Source organism: Mytilus galloprovincialis, chromosome 3 (genome assembly GCF_965363235.1).
Source record: "Mytilus galloprovincialis chromosome 3, xbMytGall1.hap1.1, whole genome shotgun sequence".
NCBI lineage: Eukaryota > Metazoa > Mollusca > Bivalvia > Mytilida > Mytilidae > Mytilus > Mytilus galloprovincialis.
The window spans coordinates 31,833,243-31,854,470 of NC_134840.1; the positions used below are offsets into that span (position 1 = coordinate 31,833,243).

Genomic DNA, 21,228 nt, shown 5'->3' on the forward strand with positions numbered 1-21,228 from the left:
GCACATGTTCAATCAGTAAAAATTTCGTTTATCATATTTAGAAAAAAATAATAATTCAGTCTGGTAAATTTGATTATTATTTTATGTAGAAATTTCGCTCATTTTAATTCAGGTGTATTAAATTTAAAATCTAAATGTCCTTTCATGTTTCAGGTTAAAAAGCACAAATGATCTGCGCCAAAAAATTACTCTGTTTTTATTCAAAAATATTTGAAAATTTCTATCCAAAATTGTTCTATTTTCGTGCATTCAAATACATGTACTAAAGTGCCTACCTTCTCAAAAATAGCACTTTCATGATTCTCTGTAAATCTTTATTATTGAAGAAGATGGTTATAAGAGATTTTTCTATATAACATTTTATATCGAAAAACGTTATCTCCTCTTTGATGTGAAATAGGAGAAACCTGTCCATGATCGACAAAAAATTAATAAAAAAATCGTTTGAAAACAACATACTGATCGGTACTTGTCACACAAAATACAAATAAAAAAAAGTTACGTAAGAAGAAATCTCGTCGACAACAATACATCGGAATGCCCTCGCGATCATCGCGATGTAACGAATTCCTGTTAGGTGACATGCGTTGTTGTATGTTTTATTTTTTCATTGATGTGGTATGGCAAGTTTTATACACAGAATGTCTACAAACATAACATTTTGGTCATGTTTTCAATTCATAGCTTCATGAAATAGAATTCCTCATTGTCTTTTACAACATCATGGATAAAACGTGTGCATATCATGTATCAAATTCTGTAAAATATCTTCCTACTGTCACCTGCAATAAACCATATATAATAAAATACATAAATTCTTTTTAAACATGCAATGCATCTTATGGGTTAAATTGTCATCTAAAGTGTTTTTAATAAAAAGATATATTTTAAATTTAATGCGCCATTTTAAATTCACATCAACTCACAAATAAATTATCTAAATCAATGAAAATCAAAGTGGAACATACAATTTCATTATTTTAAGTGTTTTTAAAACCAATTAGCCAATAAAATTGGAGGTTTAACTGTGAAAATGCCGTACCAAACATTCGGCTTTTATCGTCATCGTTGCCCAAGTTGTAGAATTATATCAACATACGATGTAGAAAAAACCACACTCAAATTTCTACGCAATTGTTACATTACTGTGTCGGGGAAAAAAAAGAAAAGTCACAATAATCTTATACAAAAAAATATTTCTAAATAATATGGGCACGGAAAACATCACATGCCAATGGAATTCAATTATTTTCGTTATAGAATTATTGAAGCTGTTCCGTTATTGAATTATTGAAAGTGTATCCTGTTCAAATAAAAACTACTCATTTATGACATATAATCACTTCCTCGTAGAATTTTGATAGAATAAAAATGTGTAATATAAGATATATGTAGAAATATAGCTAGGGATGCATGTACTTGCAAAATATGTGTATTTTATTTTCATTCTCGAGACAAGCGGAAAGGAAGGAGTTTGCTTAGAAGACAAGTAAGCTGTTTTAATGCCAAGTGTTCACAAGTAAAGAGAATAATTCAACATAATTGAAAAAATAAGTAGTAAAAAGCACTTTTTCAAGTTTATACCTTGGGGTTCAAATCATATTGAACATATGTGCTAAGTTTAAATTTATTTTTAACTACCCGGTGGTAATATAACTTTTTTTTAGCCATGGCGTTGTCAGTTTATTTTCGATCTATGAATTTGAACGTCTCTCTGGTATCTTTCGCCTTTCTTTAACAGGGGTTTCCTTTATCACATTTCCTCGGAAATTTTTGTTCTTTTCCTTTTTTCCATTTGCACTGAATCGTAAAATCATGACGAAAACCGTATATCTTCATAACACTAAAAATAATCAAATTATAGTAAACTTGTATACTAAGAAGTAAAATAACAAAAATACAGACGAAAAATTCCAAACTGAAAGTCCCTAAACAAATGGCAAAATTAAGTGACCAAACGCAAAAAAACAAATGGAAAACAACTGTTTTATTCTTCACTTAGTTACGGCATTTCCTTATGTAGAAACGGTGGTTTAAACATGGTTGTATAGCTAGCTTTACCTCTTACTTGTATGGCAGTAGCATAGTATTCCATAATATTGACAACAGTGTGTGAGGATAACTATTAAAGATTAAGGTTAAAGTTGAAGAGTTATAATGTGGTCATATTTATAAATTTCCTGTTTACAAAACTTTGAATTTTTCGAAAACTAAGGATTTCCTCATCACAGGCAAATATTACTTTAGCCATATTTGGCACAACTTTTTGGAATTTTGGATCTTCAATTCTCTTTAACTTTGTACTTGTGGCTTTGTTAAAATTTTGATATGAGCGTCACTGATGAGTCTTATGTAGACGAAACGCGCGTCTGGAGTACTTAATAATAATCCTGGTACCTTTGATAACTATTTACACCACTGGGTCGATGCCACTGCTGGTGGACGTTTCGTTCCCGAGGGTATCATCAGCCCAGTAGTCAACACTTCGGTGTTGACACGAATATCAATAATGTGGTCATATTTATAAATTTCCTGTTACAAAACTTTGAATTTTTCGAAAAACTAAGGATTTTCTTATCCCATGCATAGATCACCTAAGCCGTATTTGGCACAACTTTTGGGAATTTTGGATCTTCAATGCTCTTCCACTTTGTACTTGTTTGGCTTTGTAGAAATTTTGATATGAGCGTCACTGATGAGTCTTATGTAGACGAAACGCGCGTCTGGCGTACTAAATGATAATCCTGGTACCTTTGATAACTATTAACTCAATCATGGTAAATTACCATAACCAAAAACTTAAAACTGAAAAAGTACGGTTGTCACATCATCATCTTTAATGGACGTCAAGATGTTTACATATTCCTTATTCCTTATTCGTAACTTAATCCTAATTCCTTCTTCATTACCTAACTGTTGCGTGCTAACTTATGTCGTAGCTATAATCCCGTCCCTTTTCCACGAATGTGACCTACCGAATAAAAATATTTACCGGGTTTGTAATAACATGAAAAACACGACGGGTATCACATTAGCAGTAGAATCTGTTTATCCTTCTGGAACACCTGAGATCACCCCCAGTTTTTGGTGGGGTTCGTGTTGCTTAGTCTTAATTTTTTTATATGTGTCTAGTGTACTACTGTTTGTCTGGGTTTTGTTTTAGCCATGGCGTTGTCAGTTTATATCAAACTGTTTGAATGTTCATCTGTTATATTTCGCCACTCTTTTATACAGATAAAGATGCAACTTCATTTTTCGAGATTGCGATTCATATCAGCTATTTGTCGGGGCCTTTCATGAGATTTACGTCATAGTTAAATTAATCTTGTTAGAAAATATTTTTTTAATAGACAAATAAATATTCCGGCTTTATTCTTCAGATTGCTTGTTACAATTTTTACTAAACTGTCCAAGCTTCAATAAAGTATCTCTGTGGAATACTTTCTGAGTAACCTGGAAAATACTCAGAATAAAAGAAAAATGTGTAACATTTTTTATATTATATCAATTCTTTTTAAATTTATGAAAAAATATTTTGAGATACTGTTTTGTTCTCAACCTTTGTAGTTCTTTTATAAACATATCATACGCTTCTAAGAAATTCAGCATTTGCTAGGAGACATAATATGACTTGTTGATAAAAAAACAACCTAAAACTGTAAAAAAAAAATAGTTATAATCTAGTATCCCTTATCTGATATTTTGTATCCAAATACTATATGTTTTGCTAATGACTTGCTCTGAAAATATTTTTTTTTGCTAGAAGATAATGTATTTTCTTCCCACAAAATCTTTCAAAAATGAACATGGAATAGAAATATGCAAGTAATCGTCTTTTTCTGTTTTAATTAAAACTGCATTTATCATTTTCGGATTATTTTTTTTAATAGTAACTGCTTTGTAGGAATAATATACAAAATCAGTTTCCATCTGAAAAGGAGTAGGTTCAGTAAGACCCCTTTTTGGCCCCAAAATATAGCAGTTTTACAAAAGTATGAAAATGTAATCTTTTAGCTATTTACTGGAAAGTATAAAGCTTCTGCTACATAAATATGGGCTGTTTTTGACAATACAATGCACATATATCGGGTACTAGCATCATTAAGTCATGCTAAATTACTGAAATCTTCACAATTTGAGCATTTTAGTTAAATTTTCGACGGTTTCCGTCTAAAATGAAAGTGGCCGCATTCGTGTTCATTCATAATATTGAAATGTAAGTTGTTACAGTATTTGATGATATTACATAACAGATATAAAGGTTGATGATGAACACGGATGCGGCCACTTTCATTTTTGACAAAAACTATCTGAAAAGTGACGTTTTTTGGCATATTTGATAGATTTTTCATATTTTAGCTGGAATCGGAGCGTTTTTAATGACTCAATCAGTTAAAATCTTTTACATAAACTAATTGAATCAATTTAAATAGACACTTAAGTGTTTAAAAAGTGTCCAAAATCTTTCGTTCGATGAATATGAAATTTGAGGCCAAATTCGGCCCTTACCGGACCTACTCCTTTCAATTTGTTTTGTATTAAAATTCTTAATATAAAATCGTATACAAATGACATTTTTAATGTGTATTTCAATTGTAGTTATCTTGTTCAAATATTGATAACGATTGGCTATGTATTTTTTTTTATCGACTGAAGTATTACAGATTATGTTATAGTTGATATCTTTTGTTTCAATTTGTTTATTTTGCCATTTTACTTTATCCTTACAAATATTAGAGTTTACACTTAACGGAGTTTTCTTCTTCTTTTTTTTTTAATTTAAAGACATTCTTTTATGATACAAGATTTTAACATCTTAAACTATGCAATCCAGTTTGATTTATTAATCAACTTTTCTAAAATAAAGCTTTGGATAATTTTCCCTCACGATCCAATATTAGTATGTCGTTAATTTACACCAACCACTTTTAACCCACTTTAGGAAGAACAAGCTTTTGTTGCGATATTTAATATATTTATTTCCCTAAATAATCTATTTTTCTGATATCCGATATTTATAAATAGTTGTACTTCAATAGTATAAAGTTGAAATCATAGTCTGTTTTCATCTTAACGATTTATTTTTTTGAATATCAATATTCTTTTTTTTTTAATGTTTTTCATGGTCTCTATCCTTTAAACCGAATGATTTGAGACCATATTCTGCTTTTTGGTAGGGCACAAGTCTTGGTAATTAGGAAAAATTATTCAAGGGCGAACAAATATTTTACTTAACTATTTGAATGCCTTAAAATAAGGATTTTCATCATTATTAAAAATAAACGAATAACAAGAAATTGATATGGTTTTATCGGCGTATTTTGTCATTAAACAAATTTTCTGCAGATGATTTTCGGATATAAATTTGTAGAGCGGATGCATATAAAAGAGAAGGTGTGGTATGGTTGCAAATGAGACAACTCTTCACAAAAGACCAAATAACACAGAATTTAACAAATATACTAGGTTAACGTTCTGCCTGCAACAATGAACAAATACTGTTTTAAAATGCAAAAGTATGTTATATTAACTTTAAGCAAGTCTCAATTTGCGCGTTTAATAGTGTAGTTCGGGCTTTTTCGAGTGATAAAACATGCCATAAGTTCAATTAACTGCTATTTCGTAATTATAATAGGTTTTTTTACATTACTACCCATCTTATATTGAATACTATACATGTTTTGATCAACATGGAAGCACAAATAACTTGTATTTAACCAAAAGATTCAGCGTTTGTTATTGTCCGGGTTTTCACGAGAGCAACTGTGAAATCGTCCGCGTTTTTAGACAAATAGTCCGGGTTTTTTAACCGAAAATTTGAATAAGAAAAAAGGTATTCTAGACTTTAAAAATTACTTTTCTAGTTTATACCTGTAATTTAATGAATGAAAATATCATATATTCTCAATAAATTACAAAAACATATAACTACATTGATCAAAACTAATCTTTTTGAATTTAATGCAGACTTTCTGTTCGGAAAACGTTCTACCACAACATTCCAGTATTAAATTAGAAATTATTGGATGCTTTATAAAAATGTCTTCAGAACATAGTGCAGGGGAATCATAATCTTTTCAACTTCATTTCATGGTACTTTTGTTGTCAAAGTAAATACAAATTTTTCGTGGTGAACCATGGAGTTTTTATACGGGACGTATTATGGAACCCCGTTGTCCATCCGTCTATCGTCAGCATGTCGGACTTAAACTCGAAAACGCTGTAACCTATTGATATGAAACTTTAATGAGTTGTCTATGATCTATTGCGGTATCCTCCCTTTCAAATTTTTGAAATTTTAGATTTAACGTTTCCGAGTATTGGATTTGATTTAACAATCTAGAGAATCTAAAGAGCCTGTGTCACTCCCCTGGGTCTATTTGCTGTAGTGCATGTTAAACAAAGGACACTCTTCAACATAACAGACAAGAATAGAATTCATGGCAAATTTCTCTGTTTTGGTGATGGTGACTAGTTTGTAGATCTTACTTTACTAAACATTATTTCTGTTACAGTTATCTCTATCTATAATGAACTTGGTCAAGTAGTTTCAGAGGAGAAGATTTTTGTAAAAGTTAACAGACGACGAAAACAGACAACGACGAACACAAAGTGATTAGAAAATCTCACTTGACCCTTGCACACTGTTTTTAAACTTAGGTGAATGATCTGAATATCCCTTTAGTTTTAAATAAGTTTTTGACATTGAGAAATTATTTATAGGTTTCATAACGAGTGAGAATGGATATCGCTTGATATCTACTTGAGTTATCTAATTTCTATATAATTATAAACGAGCTTTTTTGGCGAGTTTATTATTATTATTTGAATTAAATAACGAGAGTTGATATATACATAACTTTATTTCCTCTATCATAGAAATCTGATGTACTCTCATTGTGTTAAATTGAAAATTCCGCGAATCATTGTTCCAATATTGTGTACACGAAGTGTACATAGTTGTAACCTTTGAAGGTCATCAATGACCTAACGAATACTTGTAGCCAGTGGAAATGTCGTAATATTGTCTTATGATGATGAAATCTTATCATAACTTAACGCAGATTTTCGTATCACTTTTTTATATCACACTCTGTGTAGTGTGATACGAGAAATTTCTATTCATGCATGTCAGTTAACTGCTAGTAGTCTGTTGTTATTTATGTATCATTATTGTCATTTTGTTTATTTTCTTTGGTTACATCTTCTGACATCAGACTCGGACTTCTCTTGAACTGAATTTTAATGTGCGTATTGTTATGCGTTTACTTTTCTACATTGGTTAGAGGTATAGGGGGAGGGTTGAGATCTCAAAAACATGTTTAACCCCGCCGCATTTTTGCGCCTGTCCCAAGTCAGGAGCCTCTGGCCTTTGTTAGTCTTGTATTATTTTAATTTTAGTTTCTTGTGTACAATTTGGAAATTAGTATGGCGTTCATTATCACTGGACTAGTATATATTTGTTTAGGGGCCAGCTAAAGGACGCCTCCGGGTGCGGGAATTTCTCGCTACATTGAAGACCTGTTGGTGACCCTCTGCTGTTGTTTTTCATTTGGTCGGGTTGTTGTCTCTTTGACACATTCCCCATTTCCATTCTCAATTTTATGAAATAGATAATAAGACACAACCATGCATAAGAGAAATGAACTTTGAAAATGTGGCAGGTGTATCATGTGACCATGGCACAGCTGTTTATTAAAAAACGGAGTAAGAAACTTCAGTAGTGGAAAGCAAAGAAGAATCAGGAAAATGCTATGTAATAAAACACATTGTAATAAAGGAGGCCTGCCCACTTCGTCCTAACACAAAAAATTCAAGAATAAAAAAAAAAAACACTGACACACTTTAATAATCTGCCCCATTTCTATTCTAATTGACAAAAACATTTGAATTAGAATTTAAACATAATTAACAATGAAATGCATAACCTATCAGGAATACAAAATATCTGTCTCCATTCAAATTATTTATGCTTACAATATATTGTTGACATTACGAACATATACTGTAAAATAAATAAGTTATATGATATGACAAACAACAATAAACATAGAAATGAACGAATGTATACAACATGTAAGTGTTAGAACACCATAATCAAAATGACGAATGCATTGGTTCATGCCTGGAAAAGGACTTTATTTCAATCTTTGTTTACTATTTTTAAATGTAAATACACTGACACATAGCATTTTAAACTATAGGAAATTTGTAAAATCACTCGAAAAAAATCGGACACACTCGAAAAAGCCCGGACTGCTCTCGAAAAAACCCGAACATACAAAAAATGAATATGGTCTCAAATGTCGTTTTCAATGCAAAAACAAGAATTTTTGTAAAGTGTCTGTATTTCTAAGGATATATAGCTTCCATGTATGCATTTCCTTTAACATTATCAGTGTTATGTGTATAGAAATGGGTTTATTCTGTATTTTGGAATTTAAGCATTTTAAGGCTAATTTTAACTTTTTAACGAAAAATAATGTCGGATTAGTCATATATTTCTAGATCGAGTACTATCATACATGATATAACTTTGAAAATTAATCTCAAGTGTCTATATCACGTCTTGTTAGAAAGGAAGTCTGTTTGTTTACATTTTTGCTCATATTCACTCGAAAAAAAGTGGTCACACTCGAAAAAGCCCGATCAAATCATTCGAAAAAACACGATCCTAGCCGGTCACTATGCATACCGTGATTTAGTTTTTTTTTAATTTTTTGTTGCAACAAAAAATGAACACGATTAAAGTCCATTGGTTTGTTTCACCTATTTGTTTTGTTTAGTTTTCATGTATTTGTTCCGGACCATTTGAGTATTTGAACTATACGCGTATGGTCATGACCATATGCGTATACTAATGGTCCGACCGTACGCGTATGGTCGGACCATATGAGTATATACTCGTATGGTTATTAACGGGCCGGACCATATGAGTATTTTGACCATATAGGTATTTTTTTTAAATATGCATTACAAACATTTCAATAATACAATAAACTTTATCTAAAAAAACAAAGATGGTTACATGACAATGTATTCATGCAAAGGCTACGTTAAAATTAAATATTGCTGCCAAAGCTAATTTTCATCGCTAATTACATTCTTGCATGTAGGCTTATGGTGACATTTTTTTCCACACGGTACCAAAGCTTTTTCGCATTTGCACGTCATGGTTGTTCACGATCCTTTTCAGTTACACCTTTTCTTTGCAAGTGAAAAGATAGCCTTCTTTGCAGCTGCGTGCAGTGATGCAGAGGTCTTGTACCATTCCAATGTATCTACGGTGTTTATGAAGCTCTAGATCTCAAATAGTAATATGACTACAGTACACTATATTCACAAAACAACTTTTAAAAATAAACAATGTTCCTTACCAGTGACTTCTTGTGTAACAGTTTATTGAGAAGTTTTTTTGAATTTTTGGAAGTTATCTTTTCAAGTCGACATATTGCTATTCACTCGATATGACAAATCGGAAATAAAAATCGGTATAAAATGTGTTTATTATAGTTTTGACAAGGTAGTAAAATTAACAATGTGAAACTTATTATTTTTATTTAGTTAATCTCTTTATTATAATATGATAATAAAATGACCTACATGATAGCATCTTTTAAATGAACGGTCATACCATATGAAGAGTTTAGAAGTATTGAGAGTAAACTGTACATATCAGATTGTTAATTACCCCGACCATACGCGAACGGTCGGACCATACGCGTATGGTCGGACCATATGAGTATATACCCATATGGTCATGACCATACGCGTATGACCCAAATACTCATATGGTCCAGAACATATTTATGGTTTAGTTAGATGTAAATCTAATATATTTGACATGGGCATTAATTGGTTTGTGCATTTTTATCATTTTGGAGAATACATTACTAAGTTATAAAACTTGGGTCTGATCCACTTGTTATTTTGAACATTAAATATGTTTTAACTATGGTATGTAACAACACTTGGCTAACCGATATTTCCATTAAGAATAGTAAATGGTGTTACAGTGGTTGAAGAAACATGTTGCAATAGCTACTATAAAAGTCCTGAAGGCGTTTGTTTAGGTAAGAAAATATATAGTATTTTAAGTTTTGGATTGCATTTACAGACAAAGCTTTTAGAATTTTAGCCGAGATATAGTAATATGAATAGGGTAAATTGTGAAGAGGTTTTTGAAGAAAATTCCTATTTTTGACTTGTCCATTTATTAATAACATAAGTGTTTTTCAGTTTTTATGAACTTCCCTTTTTTATATGCTCGAAGTTCAGTATTTTGTTCTACTGTTTTTACAACAACCAATTAAAGGTTTAGACGGGTAAATCCGTCCAAATTAAAAACCTTTCTAATGTATATACATGGCTAAATAAGAGGCAAGTCAAAAAGTAGGCTTGGTTCGCCTGCAGTTACTTATCATTTGATAAGATAACAAAAAAAATTTGAAACATCTCCAAACAAACACACATCTAGCTTTTCTACACTTAATCAATATATATTATAATGTAAATGATAAACTATACAGAACGTGTTGCTCTTTGAAGTAACCGTGAGCACATCGATATATACTATACTAGCTCCTCAGTTTGTAAGGATAGAAATAGAAAAGGGAAAATCAAAATAAAACGGAATAGAGATACAAATCTTTTTTAGGTGAGGATAAAAAATACACATACAAAGACTAAAGTGATAAAAGCAGTATACATGAACAACTAAGACAAATGCAAAAATAGGGGAAAACTATATTTTGAACAACGATATTTTGTTTGTCTGGACGAAGTTCTAGTTTACGTTATGGTAAATGACTAATATGAAACATACGCGTGAAAGTTTGTTTAGATAAAGATCTTCTTAACCAAAAAATGGCATACAAAATTTCAGAATAAATAAACTCTGGTTAATCAAGTTATGAATAAATCAACAATAAATTGACACATAAAATGATGTTGATTTTGAACCTATGTCTTTGATAAAAAAAATCTATAATAAAGTTATCAAAACAATATGTGTTTTCATTTGAATTATTATATCAAAACCAGTTTAATTATTTTGTTGTCATTTTTTTCTTATTAAATCTCACCAGCAACAATACAAATGATATCATTTAGATTTGCACATACGTAGGTTTCATTTTCATTGTCTTTTTGTAGAATGTCCAATAGGCTTTTATGGTGAACACTGTTTATATAAGTGCACCATTCCGTTCTACGGCAGACTGTGTTCAAGCAGATGTAACTGCGAAGGGTAAAATATTCTGCTTTATATATATATTATATCGATTGACTTATTGCACATCAAAATTATACAGCAAAAAAAGTTGAAAGAGAAGATCAATAATATAAACGGGACAATAACAAAATATGTCGGAAAAAAACCAGATTAAACATGACCAAAACAAAATCAAAGCTAGGCAGATAGTCCACACAGCACTACAAAAAAACCTCAAACAACCGTTCTCGAAATGATCGAGTACTGATCGGAAATTATGTTGTATTCCGACCGATCTCGATCTCTACACGGTCCTTTCCCGATCAATTCGACCGCTACTCGACGAATTCTCGATCTCTTGTGAGTGACTTGCTTCTCGGTCCTTACTCGATTGTTTTTGACATGTCAAAAACTCTCGGGTAGATGGTCAGATCGATGACGAGTAGGGTAGACTATCCCGAACATGCTTGTCGATTGAGTCAGACCAGTCTCCCGATCACGTAATTTGTCTTAATCGGGCTTGATCGAGTTGATCTGGTCGGCAGTGTGAACCTAGCTTTACGGTACCATCTTTTTTTCGCCAGATGCGCAATTAGGCAAGTTATGTCTCTTCAGCAAAATTCGAGGCCAAAATATTTATAAGTCATTAACCTTATACTAACACCGAAGAGCTGATTAAACCAAAAAAGGACCAAACTTATTTAATGTGAGATTTCATTTAATAATGAAAGTCGGAGAAAAATGTCCATGTTTTTGAACAACATTTTTTATTTAAATGTGTTGTTTTTGGTTTGTTTGTTTGATGATCTTGTTGATGTTCAAACTACAGTGGATCCATACGCTATTATAACAATAAAACAAGACATAAGTGACATTATATCTATGTTAGTGTATATTATTGTGTTGGGCAGATAAAGCGCGCCTCTGATTTTCTCGCTACGTTGAATATCTTTAACGGTTGACTAGTATTTGAAACATCGGAACTACATATGTCATGCTGAAATTTTCTTTCTTTTTACTTTTTTGGAAGAGGATGCATTTTCAAAAAAAAATGTTCGACTATATTTTTTGAAAAATGCATTGATTATTTTGAAATAGAATTGAAAAAAATAGTTTATTTGGATTTTCTACTAATTTTTTTTTCAGTTTAAAAGATTTAATTTGAAGTCATGTAAAGTGTCCCGATATGATGTTCTAAATACGGTTGTCAGTCAATTGTAGAAGGCGGGACAAACAGTCATTTGTATCCAATGTACGAAGTATTGAAGAGCGGCGATGAAATAAATGAATAAATGACAATGTTGTTTAACAATAAGATTGATTTATCCTTATTCAAAATAAAGTTGAAATTCACAAGCAGCTTTTTAACCACTGTCATGATGTTGGGTGCAAATTATCACAAATAATGTCAGAAATGTATTTTCAAAAGCTTTTATTAAAGTGTTAAAGCTGAAAGAATTTTCTATAAAAAAAGATTCCCCGACTCTACAATATTTGACATAACTTCTTATATCAACTTGCATTTAACTTATTACTATTTTTCTCAAAGATATACATAGAAAAAGTTGATCAGCCTTAAAACATAGAATAACATAAAAGAATAATCCCCTTTCGTGGGGAAAATTTGATTGATTATATAGGGAATCATTGAAGTATGACTGGAGCGGGCCCCCCTTAGGTCAGTCAGCGCCTCCCCCCCCTTCGCCCGCTTAGGAAAAGTTCTGGATCTGCCACTACTTGAAATCATATGAAACCTCAAATTAAAAAATAAATATGCATGTTTTTTTTGTAACAAGATGGATAGTTGTCATTATTAAACTTATGTACATATTTTTTTCTGAAGAAAATTCTTTTTGTCCACATTTAGAAGACGTTTACTTTTTTAATTGCTTGCTTCCAGGAAGCAATTCGCCGACATATTTTCCGTATTCAAAGTGACCTTAGCGTGACCCTCCTCGTAAAAATCCGGTAGGTGCAATACGCATGGATCTGTGATTTAAATAAACTATTATCTGATTGTACATGTTATACACGTACTCAATATACATGTTTCTTTCTTGATTGTTTACTTTAAGGTGACAATCGGTAAACTACGGCTTCGAAACAGGACAATCAATTAGCAGCCATATTTTCAATTCATAACAGACAGACTGAGAGAGAAAAAAATTACGATTATACGATAGTTATGCGTAAAAAAATTATAAAACCGTGCAAAGAAGACCAAGTTTATGATATATACATGCATTGGTTCAAGAATTGGATAAAAATTATTTTTAACCAGACACTCGTTTCAAATGACTTTGACTTTAAACAGGAATTGAGGGGGAAAATAACAATAAAAAAAAAAATTAGGCTAGCTGTTATCTTTTTTTACCTTTTTAAAGTTTCAAAGTGTTAAATTGGAATTTTTCCAGACCTGTCCAAAAACACATTTGTTTAAAAAAACTAGATACTTTTCATGCATAACGTTTTATGACATATAAGACATAAACTTACTAGGCAGCAAACAATGCAATTTCTAAAATTTCTGTTGTATAAATCATTTGTAAGGAAGCAACCGTATGCTTTAGATATATTCTATAGGAACACCAAATTAAAAAAAAGAAGAATGACACATTTATTACAGATATATTTTTTCAGAATTGACCATTTCATAAAAGAGTAATATTCAAGAAAATTACTTTTTATCCAATTTAAACAGACCAGATGCAACATTTTATATTTAGGTGGTGTTACGCCTTTGTGGTTGCATACAGTATATGTGCCTGTTTTCAACACATACTTTTTACATTATACCTCGAAATATTGCGCATGTTGCCTCGTCATACTCTAAATTGAGTGTGGTTTAGCTGGAGGCGCTTAATTACTCTGTTGCTGCATTCTTATGCAGTTCTCATAGTATTTGTTAGATACCTAAAAGATTTGAGAGATTTGAACATTGGTATTCCACTATTGCCTTAATTTACTCCCTTAGTTTTGGAATCCAACCAAAACAATGATATCAATTTCCAGATAAATATGACGATGATACATGTATATGTAAATATATATTTTAATTTACAAAAAAAATATTCGTAACGAATCACAAAAAAAAAAAATCAGGCACGTGTAACAAAGAATGAGACAATTAATTTTTAATTGAAAATATTTCTAAAATCATTATACTCGATATTGTTTCAGGTGTCATTATAAGTATGGTTGCGATGTAATAACAACAACAGATCGGTAACGTATTATTATTATTATTTAATCAAAATATTTCAGAATGATAAGATGCATTGGACAGAACATTACCTTTAAATATGAAAACATGTACTACGGCTCTCATGTATTTGCCACCTTGTACTTTTAACAATCTAAATGAAATTCATGTCGACTCTTATATATAATAAAAATGTAAAAGTTTATGTATACTAAAAATCAAAAGGAATGACCATTACAGCTAGATTATTACTTATATTTTATGTTTATTGTTTTTAAAATTGTCATTCTTATTAAACTGATAACAGAACTGTATACTTTAGTAATCATGTGTTATGAAAAAAGGAGAGTCGATTTCAAATTGCAGGTTTCTATTCTAGTTTTAGTTTATCAAGTGAACCAAGGAAAGCAACTCTGCAGGAAAAACAGATAGTTATTTCAGAAGGTAAATTGTGTATTTCCTTATTATAGGGTTTGGATGTTCCATGGCAAATTTATTTGATATGTATTATATCTTTGCAGTGCTAGCCATTTTGTTTATAATTTCTGTTGAATGATTTAAATAAATGATATTGCATTTAAAAAGTTCAATCTGAAGGGGATATATTACATCAATTTCTATTCATTTAAAAAATATAAAATTACCAATCTAATAATGAAAATGTGTAAATTAATCATTCCCTCTCTAAGATTAAATGAAGATTTCTTTCAATATATCAAAATAGGATATAATATTCAATTGATTTAAGAGCGAGAAAGTTTTTTTTTCATTGTAGAAATTGACCCAAAAAATGTATTTATTATATCTATTTAAGAAATCACAATTGATTGGGATAATGATGTTTCTTCAATAAAATATGAAGCAGGTGAGTTTTACAAATGAATACGCCGCTTTTTTTAAGGAGATCTTACAACAATTTCTCAAGACCTCCCAATATTAAGTAAAATGCTTGTATTCTATTTATGAAACATAGGTATCTACGTTGCGTTCCACTATTACACAAGACTGACCTCCTATGCTTCTTTTCTTTTTTTAAATATCATTAAAAGACAGAGACGATACCAAGTGGTAATCAAAAAGTTCAGTACGACATGAAAATTGATTGATCGTGTGGCTTATCGTCCAATGACAAATATTCTTGTCGGAACGAGAACAACTTTACCATAAAAAATATGCAGGTATTGTAAAAGAGGCCTTATGGGGTGAAGGACAGGGCAAAATAAACTGCCTTTGTAAAAAGTATTGGATATGGATAGAAATTTTGCCTTCGAACACCTACTCAAAGATTTGTTACAAGAGTTCTGTATGTGCCATAGAGCGATGCGTTATCTCTACACGAGACATCGGATTCAACAACCCCATTCTGACAGGACTTGCCTGCGTACTTGTAAACTCCGCACAGTCAAACGGTCCCACACTTTTACAAAGGTAGCAATAAACAGTTCGGAAAAAATATCAAAATTTGCCATCATAAATTTTACCATCCCCTTTTCTTTGCTTTCTTGCAACAATAAGCTTACTATTTGTGTCATATATGTGCAAATGTATGTAATCAGAATCTTCCATCGATTGTATATCCTGTATATAAAATGGTTAAATATAATTTCTTTTAGGTGTATTCATGGCAACAAGCTGCATTTATTTGCTATCAAATATTGCAAAAAAGGGAGGAAAGATGTCACATATTTCCCAAAAATTTGGCTAAAAGTAGAATTTCAATCGCTTGAAGTAATACCTTTTCTGAAACTGTTTACATATATCTTTCAGTAAATCCAATGAAAATCATATGTCTTTTCTCTCATGTTTTTGTAAAATTGCGTCAAAAACTTCGTGTAGAAAAAAAGCGTTTGTAAATAGATCTATTATATTAATTTCTGGACCGATGCCCGGTCTATCTATGAAAATACGGAGAGTAAAACAGAAAATAGCCCATAAACATGTAAAAACTAATCCTAATGTTCTTATAAACCATCTTCGAAAGCTAAATTAGTACTCAGCTGTTAAAAAGGTTTATCGAACAGTTGTTGATGATAAACTAAATCCTATTTATGTTTGGATTTGATATATATAAATTTAATTATGCATGTTTGCGGTCATACGTGGTTCTGAAATGTGTTATTGCTATTCTAAATTGAACTCAGCATACATTCGATTGCGATTGCTAATTATGCATTCACGTTTTTGAAATCTCAATGCTGCGAAACAGGTTACCAACAATAACATCGTTATTCCATGTTGTAGAAAACACTGTAGCGCAACACGTAACTTTTCCGGATTAAAGGACCACTTGTAATTTCTTGATTAAAATATGATATGTATATTTATTCCAAACTCAAATAAGATGTAACTACGTCAAACGGTTTGACTCTGGAATTCATTTGAACCTTAACCAGTATTGTTGTAAAATTTCATATCAATTCCAAATATGTTGTCGTGTTAACATAGATTCAAAGATGCGTTGTCGTGAAAATAAAGTCATCACTGCGAAAACAATGTGATCAGTTTAGTACATGGTTGGCAGTAAGAAATTATTGATTGTTAACGACCAACAGTACTATACCTGACAATTTCTTTACTTCTTAACTGTAGTATTTCACATATATTTTAGTCTTATCATGAATATTAAATTCTCAAACCTCGTACGATCTACCATATTCAAACATGTACAAACAGTATAATCAACAGTGAGTCGATGAAAAAAAACATAATGTTAATTGTGTTTATAAGAGAAAAGATCCAGTCAAAAGTTCATTAATTAAACACGATTACCAAAATTATCAAAGTTTTTTTTTTATCACCGTTACTGTGTACCTAGCATTTTTTAAGTAATACATTCCAGTGTGTAAACTAATACTGTAGATTCATTATCATTTCAAAGATTTAAATTTTTCGGTGGATTTCGTTGGTTATGGTAAACCACGTTTACATGTATGCAAAACTACGAAATCAAATGTCCACGAAAGTACAATATCCTCAATCCACGAATATTAGTGTCTACTAAAATAAATGAATCTACGGTATGTTTATTTTTTAATGTATAATGTCTTAACATCAACCAAGAAATATGCACTAAAGCTTGTAAAATAACGATTGGTGCATATTGATCGAAGTATCTGAGATCACATAAAAATCGTGTTTCCTTACAACAATTGTCAAAATGACTAACAAGGTTTAATATATATACATGTACATATACCCTTCAAATGTCTATTTCAGAGCCCAAAGATTCGGTAGCTACTCTGAAGCAAGTTATAATCATTACAGCGGTATCGTCAGCATGTACAACCGTGTTTCTGATAATTGTTATCATTTTCACTTTGACAACTAAACGATTTCTATGTAAAAAGCAGCGAGTCGGTCGTGCTGTGATTTCCACTAAAGCCATATCCGCTGGTGGTGAAACAATTGATCAGCAATCAGCTTTCCAAGAACAATCGATCGTTATACAGAAAAATGCCATACCTGATTCTCAATATGAAACTATCGACGAATTAAACATGTTAGAAAATTCAAACATTGGAACAAGTCAGGAAGAATCAGGTGAACGCAACACTCACATCTCAAATTCAAACAGTGACAGGAATTCATCAAATGCCAGTGGAGTGGCATCTGAGGATACTGAAGGTTACCTCCATCCATATAATACTCTAGAGGAAAATTGGCAAAATAAAGGTTATCAGTACAGTCCGTGTATTGACAAGACAAACAAACAAGACACTTCATAATTCCTGAAAAAAAATGGCGATCATGCGAATGATAAAACATTTCTGTTTTGTTTTTCACAATGATTGATATACACATGACATTGTATACCATTGATGAACTATATAATGTAGATATTTTTGCTGAAGGTCAATGCGACATGATGAAATGGAAAATCAACTTTACTGCATATAAAAGCAACAACTAAGAAAACTATCTTATCTTTTACTCGGTGCATTTGTTCTTTGACTTTTTATAAAGGAGTAGGGGCTATAATGGCATAAAATGGTTTCAGATTTACAAAATAATAAAAATGCAAACAGAGTAGATTTTTCTTTTTAAATTATTAGAATATGAGTCAAAATGATTGAAAAAAAAATGTTTTTTCTTTTATAACAAAAAAAAAGGTTCAATGACGTCATAATTGGGAAAATATGTAAAACTATAGAAATTTGGATGGTTTTTCTACATTTTGACCAACGCACCATGCTTGCACCAATTTGAAAAATTGAATACTTTGACAAGTTCATATACAGAAATCTTTTTCGTGCAAGGTTAGCATTTTATCCAACAAAATACACCACCTTATCCCAATAAGTCGAAAGAATCAACAAAAGCACAATGTTTTCCCTCATAATTGAATAAAATGATATAGAAAATTGTTTAACTTGCGTTTGAACAACACCCCCTTTTTGCCTTTTGTAATGATCTTCTAAGAGACATCATTAAATTCCTTTATTTTTTTTATTTTTTTCTTATTTCTTTCAACTTGTTAATTATTTTTTTTTAAAGAAGGCGAAGAAACTCCAAATGAAAAAGAAGGTACACCCATAAAAAGTGACGGAATGTCTTTCCAGCTATTATGCATTATATATGCTCCATACTGCACAAACAAATCAATTGATCTAGATATATAACGCAATATTTGTTCGTAACTAAGCGGAGCAATAAAAAGCTTACTTTCTAAAAGTACAATTCACATCATAATTGCTTTTCCAATTACGGCCAGTATCGCCTCTATCTTTACGAGTTTGAAATAAATACATTATATGCATTTTTCCATCAAAATACACCGTCTTATCCCAATAATTTGAAATAACACAAAAGCACAATATTTTCCTTATATTTGAATAAAATGATATAGAAAATTGTTTAACTTGCGGGTGAACGTTACTATAATTTGACAATGAATTAAAAAGGTCAATTCCTTGAATCGTGGTTTGACATAAGCGTGTGTAGGGATTTCATATCATTAATTGATACACCACATAATTTTTCTCGATTTTAATGATCATCTAAGAGACATCATAAAATTCCTTTATTTTTTATATTTTTTTTATTTCTTTCAACTTGTTAAATTTTTTTTTTAAAGAAGGCGAGGAAACCCTACATGAAAAAGAAGGTTCACCCAAAAAAAGTGACAGAATGTCTTTCCAGCTATTATTCATGGCTCCATAATGCACAAACACATCAATTGGTCTAGATATATAACGCCATATTTGTTCTAACAGTTATATACCTTTGTGTTTCTTTTAGTTAAATGAAGCGATATTTCTTGAATTAATCAAAGGCTTCTCTTTAAATTTGACGACAGGGTATCATATCCCTTATTATTCTTAATCACTTTTTCACATATGTATATGATGAGGCAGAAAAAGGAAAATAACAAAAAATACCAAACTCAAAGGAAAATAAGAAAGAAAAAGTCCTTAATATATAGGCAAAATCAAAAGCTCAAACACCTAAAACGAATGCAACACAACTGTCAAATTCCTGACTTGGTTTTATAGATAGAAAAAATTAAAATCACAAAAACACTGAACTCCGAGGAAAAATCAAAACGGAAAGTCTCCAATCCATTGGCAAAATCAAATGATAAAACACACCAAAGGAATTGACAACAATTGCCATATTCCTGACTTGCATGGTACAGCCATTTTCAAATGTAGAAAATGGTGAATTGAACCTGCTTTAATAGAGCTAAACCTCTCACTTGTATGACAAACGCATCAAATTCCATTATATTTACAACGATGCGTGAACAAAACAGACATAATAGGTAAAATAGTCAAAATATGGGTACCGAGGTCATCACTGTGTCACAATCTCAAAACAAACAAATATTTAACAAAAAATCACAAAAAGCATCTATCAAATTTAAAAATAACATTCAGTGCTTCGCGTGTTTGACGTCATAAAATGTAAACGTCACATAGGAACAAATATAAAATAATTTTGCCGGTTAGTGTTTTTTCAAAAAAAATATAAAGTCACATGGGGAATGGTGGTATACAGGGTTAAAAAATCAAAAGTATGTGAGAAATTATTTCAGAAACAGACCAAGTATTCCATAAGAAGTGATAGTTTAATTCAATTAAATGCATACCTAATATATTTTAAGGGGCTCTTCTAAAATAAAATACATACCACAGCGTATGTTCTTTCTCCTTATACATATATTCTCTATATGCCTCGGCGACCGAGTGGTTTAAGTAGCTACAACTGTAATCACTAGCCAGTCAACACTGAGGTTGTGAGTTTAAACCCCGATCGTGCGGGTGCACTCGACTCCAATCTTAATTGACTAGATTGTCAGTTTTCCTATCGAAGGTCGAGGGTTTTCTCCGGGCACACCGGTTTCCACCGCCAATAAAAACTGGCCGCCACGAAATAGCCTAAATGCGGTGCTTAAAAGCGGCGTTAAAACACAAAAAAATCAGTACTATTTAGTCAGAAAATATGTTCTAGTTCTATAAATTATCATATTTGAAGGCAGTACTGTGACCTATTGTTGCTTATATATATACGCAATTTGGTATCTAGTGAATAGTTGTATCATTGGCAAACAAAATCACCAGTCCTTCACGTTCTTCTGTTACCATATTTAATCAAAATGTATGCTACATAGTTTATTTACCCGTTTGCTTAGGAACTATTTTAAGCAAGCACAAGCGGTCTTTCACCAGATTTCTCCAAATCTCGGAAGTAGCACCAAAAATAGATATTGCAATAATTTATCGATAGTTGTAATTCAAATTGAGTTCCTTTTAAAATCGGATTAAAGCAATAGTATTTTAACATTGGAATTACGTATCCTTTGAAAGCTTTTTGT

General features: G+C 31.2%; 1 protein-coding gene across 1 annotated transcript; it reads left to right on the plus strand.

Moving 5' to 3' along the window:
- Window positions 1-10,814: 10,814 nt before the first annotated feature.
- Window positions 10,815-18,416, plus strand: LOC143066244 (uncharacterized). Its single transcript, XM_076239235.1, has 6 exons — window positions 10,815-10,833; window positions 11,155-11,248; window positions 14,393-14,437; window positions 14,794-14,858; window positions 15,229-15,279; window positions 17,631-18,416. The coding sequence occupies exons 1-6, from the start codon at window positions 10,815-10,817 to the stop codon at window positions 18,137-18,139; spliced, it is 783 nt and encodes a 260-aa protein (XP_076095350.1). The 3' UTR covers window positions 18,140-18,416.
- Window positions 18,417-21,228: the final 2,812 nt, after the last annotated feature.

Excerpts from the sequence above, each read along its gene's own strand:
- LOC143066244 (XM_076239235.1), top strand. Across the intron at positions 14,438-14,793 it reads GTAATAACAACAACAGATCG|TTTTAGTTTATCAAGTGAAC; the intron begins GTAACGTATTAT and ends TTTCTATTCTAG. Across the intron at positions 15,280-17,630 it reads TTCAATAAAATATGAAGCAG|AGCCCAAAGATTCGGTAGCT; the intron begins GTGAGTTTTACA and ends TGTCTATTTCAG.